The 8,148-nt window shown below is 39.4% G+C and overlaps 1 protein-coding gene across 1 annotated transcript; it reads left to right on the top strand.

Moving 5' to 3' along the window:
- The first annotated feature begins 221 nt into the window (after positions 1–221).
- Positions 222–6,985, top strand: LOC104370537 (thiamine transporter 2). Its single transcript, XM_086618390.1, has 5 exons — positions 222–371; positions 2,177–2,993; positions 5,202–5,394; positions 5,923–6,064; positions 6,863–6,985. Exons 1-5 carry the CDS (start codon positions 222–224, stop codon positions 6,983–6,985), a joined length of 1,425 nt encoding a protein of 474 aa, XP_086474516.1.
- Positions 6,986–8,148: the final 1,163 nt, after the last annotated feature.

Below are 8,148 nucleotides of genomic sequence, written 5' to 3'. Positions count from 1 at the left end.
GACACTGGAGTTTACCACCACCAATACACCTTGATCTAAGTTGTTCATTTACCAACTGCATCTGTGATCACAGACAGGTTTAGTGAGTGGAACATTAGCTGAAGTAGGGTTAGTTAAAAAGTAAACCTGCAAATGAATTTTTACCAACTGTGAAGAGCATCTTCATACAAATTTCTGGTGTGCTCATTTCTTCATTACTTTTATTTTTTTTTAGGTAGACTATGGATTGCTGGAAGGGTGCCATAGGTCACAGCTGGATTTATCCCACAGTGGTCATCTGTGCGAATGGATTTTTCTCCACAATGAGGCCATCAGAATCTTTTCTCACTCCTTATCTAACCGGACCAGACAAAAACCTAACAATTGAAGAAGTAACTATTATCTTAAGTAATAATTAAAATGCTTAAAGCATTAAGTCCTACACTGATAACTGAAGGGAAGATGAAGTGTTCAATAATACAGGCGTATGTTGTCTAGAGATTCATATTTAAGATGCTTCTGGAAACGAGCAAGGAGTCACCTGTTTTGCAGAAGGTCAAAATTTTATAGTCCTTATATTCATAGGACTTTGAAGCCACTTTGGTAGTTGTTTAAGAAATTGATATTTTCATAAAAATCAGGTTGGCTAGTTCCTCTCTTCACCTAGAACCCCAGAAGAGGGGCAACATTAAAATTTATTTATACTTACCCTGGAATTGATTACAGTGACATAGTGATTGCAAGCCATAAGAAAATAAAGCAGACTTCCTCTTATGAGCTGTTAGATTATCACCTGTGTTACAGAGCTGTTTTAGGCATTCATTAACCTCTGGAGGTCAGAGTCACATTCAAAAATGTTGAGGGTGGTTTTTTTTTGTTGTTTGATTTGGTTTTTGACAAAAGCATGCACTGCAAGTTTCCTTGCTCTGCTCCTCTGTTTAGCACCAGCTGCTTCAGGAGTACACTTCCCAACTAAAGGGGACATAGTTAACAAGTGGCTGAGTCATGGAGCTAATGGTATAATTAGAAGACATAAGCTTGCTACACCCACATACAGCTAATATGAAGAACAGTCATTCCTGATGTGCAGGAGCAAACGCTAAGGCAGAATCTGCTAGCATAATGGGATGCCAAGGTTTCTTCTGAAAAAAAAGCCATTCATGGGGTTTGGGTTGGTGGGTTTTTTTTTTTTCCTCCTTTTTGATTTTTTTTTTTTTTTTTTAACACAAAGGGAAATTTTCTCTCTTACATGAAATACACAAATAGTATGATAGGATATCTTAATTCTGATTTCACCAATAATCCTTAACTCAAAAATAATTGTAGTACAGATACTGGCTCTTTCAGTCAAACTGACCTCTGGTGAGCTAATTCCATTAAGTTTCAGTTGAACACTTAAAAATTCTTTTGTTTCTCTGTACTTTAATTAGAAGTCACTCAAAGATAGAGTGAACTGCTGCTCACCATGCAACTCACTCCAGTACCAGTTCAGAAGTAAAAAGATAATCACTTATTATTGTTCCTCCAGCATATGAAACATTTCCTTTCTAGTCTAGCTGCTTAAGCAGAAAACGAGTGATCATAAATGAATGCAGGTCCAGCCACTACTGGATAAGACCTCCCCAAAATAGATAACTTGCACATCACATGGTGAACATTTTCTGTGATGTGACTGTATCTAAAAGAAGGGAATACTCCTCACAGCTGTAATCAAGCTGCCTGGACAAGCAGTGAGCTTTAGTGAAGACAGTAAACAGCATCTTCCAACCTGAATGCAGATCAGTTTTAGAAGAGGTTTCTTTTCAGGGCATCTACTCATTGAAGGTCAACTGAAACTTACCGAAAAACTTGTCCAAAGACTTGCTTACTTCTTACACATTAATTTTGAAGAAAACATAGGTGGTGAAGATCATGTAGTAAAAGCTACACACTCACTGTGTGCAGTTCCAGTTCGCCCATCATGAGGCAAATGCTTTTTTTTTTTTTCTAATTCTAACAAAAGTGAGAGGTGACCAAATCATCACTATATTTGTGTTTTAAGGAGTACATTTACAGATTTGTAATCTTTAAGTCTGCATAACTCACACAATTCAATGTTTCCTGCCACCACAGCTCTGTTTGCTCAATACCATCAAAGCTTGAAAACCAAAATTTTAAATGTATTTTTTAAAAAATATTTCCTCATATTCTCTTCTAGGTTACCAACCAGATTTTCCCAGTTTGGACATACTCCTACCTTGCACTCCTTTTCCCAGTCTTCCTGATTACAGACTATGTGCGCTACAAGCCCGTCCTCCTCCTCCAGGGCATCAGCTTCATCGTCACATGGCTCTTGCTCCTCTTCGCAGACGGAGTGGCGGCCATGCAGGTGGTGGAATTCTTCTACGGGATGGTGACAGCCGCCGAGGTCGCCTACTACGCCTACATCTACAGCGTCGTCAGCACCGATCATTATCAGAGAGTGACGAGCTATTGCAGAAGTATCACTCTTGTCGCAGCCACTCTTGCCGCCGTGCTGGGACAGCTGCTCGTTTCCTTAGCAGATGTATCCTACTTTCACCTTAATGCCATTACTCTGGCTTCTGTGTCCCTGGCATTCGTGTGCTCGTTTTTCCTCCCGATGCCTCAGAAGAGTATGTTCTTCCACAGGAAAGATGCCTCAGAAACTCCCCCAGGACCAGATAAAGCTGTGGCTACACTCAGCTCCGACCAGCCATCGAGCTGCCAAGAGGACAAGAGCTCTGTATCTGCTGACAGGCGACCAACACCTGAACAGCAGGTCAACAATGCCAAGCCCCAGAATCACATGCTCAGAGTACTGGTGCAGCTGAGTAAGGACCTGAGGGATTGCTACAGCTCCAGGAAACTTCTGTACTGGTCCCTGTGGTGGGCTCTGGCTACAGCAGGCTTTAACCAGGTCCTGAATTACATCCAAGTGCTGTGGGACTTCAGAGCCCCCTCTCACAGCTCTGCAGTGTACAACGGAGCTGTTGAAGCAATAGCCACTTTTCTAGGTAAGTAAAAGATCATTAGCAACTACTTCTAATCCATCCTGTGCTGATGGCATTCTTCAGCCATGTCTTTGGTGCCTGTTTATCTCTTACAAGGACCAAAGTCAACAGCAACAGCCTCCAACATATAACTGCCAAATAAACAGTGTGCAAAGCAAGCTTCTACTGTACTACCTTATCAGTGAGGTCTTCAAAAATAATCTTAAAAAATATATAGATATAAGCTTTTCCTTCTTAGGGGAGCTTCATTTCACCAAAGTGTTTTAAGAGTTTAAGTTTAAACCAGCTCTATTTGAATGAATTTGACCCCAAGTAAACAGTTCAAAAATACTGTGCAATGACACCTTGCCTGTTCCTCCCTCGAACAACGCTTTAAGGCACATGGTTTAAGAATTAAAAGAGCATATTAACAGATACACTGCTCTGGATGGTCTGTTTAGACAGTGGGTTAAAGATCATTTTAGTATGAGTGTTAATGAGCAAATATTCTGTTACTGCATTTGTATCCTGATCACTGAGTTTGCCTCTGGGTGTGAGATACCAGGAGAGGCTCAGAGCACTGTAATTGTTCAGCCTTGAGAAAACAAGGGATCTTATTAATGTGCATAAAGACTGGAAGAAAAGGAGTAAAGAGGACAGAGCCAGACAAGAGGCAAGGGGCACAAATTTAAACAGAGTTCCACTTAAACATACAAGAAGTTTTTTATTGTAAGGGTGATTTAACGCTGGAATAGGTTAGCCAGAGGTGTGGACTCTCCATCCTTGGAGACATTCAAAACCCAGACATTATCCTGCTCTAGCTGACCCTGCTTTCAATAGGGCTAGGTGATCTCCAGAGGTCTCTTCCAACCACAGCTATTCAGATTCTCATTACAGTTACATGGTCCATCCAAATGACCTTCCACTTCGGCCACAGAACAGAAGGCATATGGGTAAAGCGCATTCCTTTAAATAGCTGTGCAGTACCAATGGAGCCTCATTTCAAAGCTCACATTTACACAGCTATGTCTCCTCCATCATACCAGGAGCCTTATCTCACATTTCTACGGAGAACTGTCAGTTTACTCTTCCTCCCTGCAATCAGCATGAAAACACGTTTTACTGAAGCTACTCCAAAACTTCTCAGACTACAGGTTTGTGCAGTATTCCCAAGGCCTTTCTTGCTCTTACACCCTCTGGCAGTTGGTACTATTTCAGAGTACAGAAAGCCCTTACAGTACTGGGAACCTCTGGTTAGAGAAGTGATGGACCAAAGGACTAGGCCTGCTATGGCTTTTTGAATTCTGATGAAGAGCACATGCAACCATCAAATGAAGTCCAAGTTTGCACTAGTGTGCTAGTCTGCCTAAAAACAGCTGGGCATCTGCTACTTCTCTAGACTCTGGTAACTCACAGCTGTATAACCTGCCTGAAACAGATTTCTGTTTGCATTTTTGCTACTAACCTCAGCACATCACGTTTCAAAGAACTTGCATAAATCTACAGGAGCCTCTGTGCTAAGGAGGAAAAAAAAAACAACAAACCAAACCAACAAAAACCAACCTATAGCTGAATAACCTTCTTAGAGCAGTAGAAGCTGTTTCTCCAGAATCGAGATGGGGAGAAAAGTAAACTTCATCATTATGTGGAGATGAAAATCTCTCTCTGTCTCTCTCTCAAGGCACTGGAGTTTGTTATACCTTATTAAACTCAAGTGAGGGTTTTTACTCTATGTAGTGGTCAATAAGGCATTGACAAATGCAGTTCATAAGAATTTTCACTAGAAACTGAAAAGACACTTTCAAAAAAAAAAAGCAAGCATGAAGTAGGACAACAGATTTTCATTTCATAAAGATCTTTACATGAAGGAACTCAACTTCATTATGCATATTTTGGCAGAAAGTACTTCGTGGGATTGTTCTTCCTTTTGCTCAGTTGTCAAAATATGCAGTAACAATAGACTGTACACTGCTGCCTCCAGCCTTAGGCATGAGGCACTTTCTCAGAGTACTTCAGTCTCTGAAGGCTCTGTAAGCAAGGAGAGAAAAAAAAACACACACCCAAACAGAAGACTTGCACACTAGTAATAGAAAATACAAGCTGCATTACCAAAGCCCATTATGACCTTAATAGTCTCAAGAGCTCCTGGTATGATTCATTTACACAGTTATGCAAAGGCTCTAAAAGTACGATAATGTTTGAGAGTTTTAATTATTACTTCTAAATTTTTAGGTTCAGCAACATCCATGGCCGTTGGGTATGTCAAAGTAAACTGGGATCTTTCTGGAGAACTGGCTTTGGGAATTTTCTCTGCAATGGATGCTGGTTCTCTGTTTCTCATGCACTTTATTGACAACATCTGGGCATGTTATGCTGGTTATCTTGCATTTAAAGCATGCTATATGCTCCTTATAACGATAGCAACGTAAGTATAATACACAACAGTTCTAATTAAATTGATTCATACCAGTATCGTATTTTTAAATTTATCAATTTTTTACTGAAAGTTCCCCTAGAAATAAGGTTTTTAAATAGGTTGTAACAGCAGCACATATTATTTCTAGCTTATATAAAACTATGCTTAAAATTATAAGACCTAACCATTACAACAGATTACTCCAAGTCAGAAACTACTTTATTCTGCATTCAGCTGTTCAATGGTCTATGTACAAGTATTGTCTAAATGATCAAATGACCATACACAGGTCTTCATTTAGCAAAAATATTCACTCAACTAATTAAAAGATAAGTAGGATGCACAAAAGTGCCAAAGCCAGAAAAACAGGAGATTTCTGTCAAAATAAAGCTGTTAAGCTTTAACAGCCAAGATGGAAGAGGCTTTATCCTTTATAGAATCCATTGTGCATATTAAATCACTTCCAAACTTCCCCCCATAAGTAAATTGCAAACATCCTTGATCTCCAGTTTAGTTAACCTGTACCTTCATTTTCAGGTTCCAGATTGCTGTCAATCTAAGCATGGAGCGTTATGCTTTGATGTTTGGCTTCAACAACTTTGTTGCACTGGTGATTCAGACAATTTTGACTGTTGTTGTAGTAGATTCAAAAGGTCTGGGACTGGATATCAACACCCAGGTAAGCTACCTTACACTGCTCTCAGTCCCCCTGCTCTCCTCCAAAAGAGAATTCTACTCCAAGATTCACCTTTGGGAAGATACTAGGTAATGTGTTATCTTAGGACAGTTACTCACTTGAAAACCAGGTTCATTTAAAGTGAACTGGCAGCAGCTACTACAACCTAGTTGTCCTCTATTCCTGCCAATTTTGTATTTCTGCAATAACTTTAAGAATATTTTTGTGGAGCAGAATGGAAAGATCACTACCTATTCCTCTGAGTTTGTTGTTTTGTTTTAGTTATCATTTATTTAAAGGCTTACTATTCACAAATTTATTGTCTAAAAAACCCTACCAGAAGCAGGAAGCAAGCTGAAAGGCAATCTACAGGTCTATTACTAGGGTAATTCTAAATTACAGTTTCATTGGATGCATCTTTAAATTACTGTAATTCTGAAAAATTAACTAAACCTCATGATTCCTTATTAACTTTTTAAACTTATACACAGAACAAGGTCCAAGTCTCTAGCTTTCATCTTTTCAGAGAAGAGACAGAAAGTGCAGGGCAGCTGTCCTCCTCCCTTACTGAGGAGGGGAGGGGAAGCATGTAAGAGTATTCTCTCCCCTTCCTTTTACAACCGCAGACTTCCTACAGTATGAAGTCAAGTAGCCAGACTTCTCGAATCGTTTCAAGATGGGATCATTTTGGGGCATGGATGACAGGGAAGGGAAGGTGGCAGTAGAGGGACACTCCTTAAGTCATTACCTAACAGCAAAAGCTGTCTTTGACTCTTCCTCTTCCTTACCTCCATTTCCTAGTTTTTCATTTACGGCAGCTACTTTACATTCATAGCTGGAATCTTTCTGATCAGAAGCACATACACCATTATCTCCATCAAATGCAGAAACACAAGTGTGGCTGATGAAAATATTCACCATTAACAACGGAGACAAAAAGAATGGTTGCAAGCAACAGTGCAAAAGGCTACGTCATCTGAACAGTGAATTCAGAGAAACACAATGCTCAATCAAGCAAGACTGGTCAACAGTGAAACAGCCTGTTTATGAGAGCTTGGTCAATAGGATGATGCATTTTCCCCATTTTCTTCAACAGTAGTTTAATACCAAACAATCTTCTTTTTCAATTCAAATTTAGAGAGCTGACACCAAAGCTTCTATTAATGTTCAGTGAGCACAAGCAGCAAGTACATACAGATGCCTGAATCTCACAACAGAACTTACAGACCACCTTTGAACTTCCACTTCTACTGAGTATTTAAATTAAAGGCAATTTAGTCGTAGACATAAGACCTTCAAACATTCCTAGTTTACAAATGATCACACAGTCATTTCACATTCCACACAGGCAATGCACTCCTCAAATCTGAAGTTACAGGACTGTAAGAAAAACATGTCATTATATACAGATAAACTGATACTGATGCAGTGACAGCTTTACTGTGAGTTTGTTGAAGATGTACAAATATAACACACTAACCTTCCCTTTGAGTGCATCTTTATAAGCACACGCATTATGTCCAACAACTGCCATGATCCACACGCACTTATCTTTGGAAGCAAAAAAAATCCTTAGCTAACTTCTTATTTTTAAGTCATGGGGAAACAATTCAATTTCTGTACAAGGCAGTCTTACCTAAATAACATGACTAAAAGTAGCAAATTAGGGAATGTTCTTTCAACTGTGTTCAGTAACGTCCACTTTGGAGTCAACTATATCAGATGGCAGCAAATTCCATTGTGTTCCTTTACCACAACTAACATTTGCCAAGAGTCAGAAGTAACTGATGTTTCCTCCAATTCAGCTCACAAGAAAGTAAAAGTTATTAATTCCTTTAAAAACAAACTTTTAAAAGCTGCTTGAGCTTGCCTTTATGGCACAGTAAGTTTTCCCTTCAAGAGAGCAGAATACTTCCACCATATTTATAGTTCTCTTTCAGGAATTCCAACTAAATTTGTTCCTTTTCAAATTAATTTATTTCTTCAGCATTTGTTTCAACACAGCACTTGGCAATTCGCAGCCATTAACTAGCTTTGAACTGCTGTACCTGGGCATCACATCTGCCTTGCAGAACTCAGGATGTACC

The sequence above is a fragment of the Tauraco erythrolophus genome, chromosome 11 (genome assembly GCF_009769465.1).
Source record: "Tauraco erythrolophus isolate bTauEry1 chromosome 11, bTauEry1.pri, whole genome shotgun sequence".
NCBI classification, from domain to species: domain Eukaryota; kingdom Metazoa; phylum Chordata; class Aves; order Musophagiformes; family Musophagidae; genus Tauraco; species Tauraco erythrolophus.
Note: the sequence above shows the minus strand (reverse complement) of the source record. Positions and strands in the feature narration are given on the sequence as shown.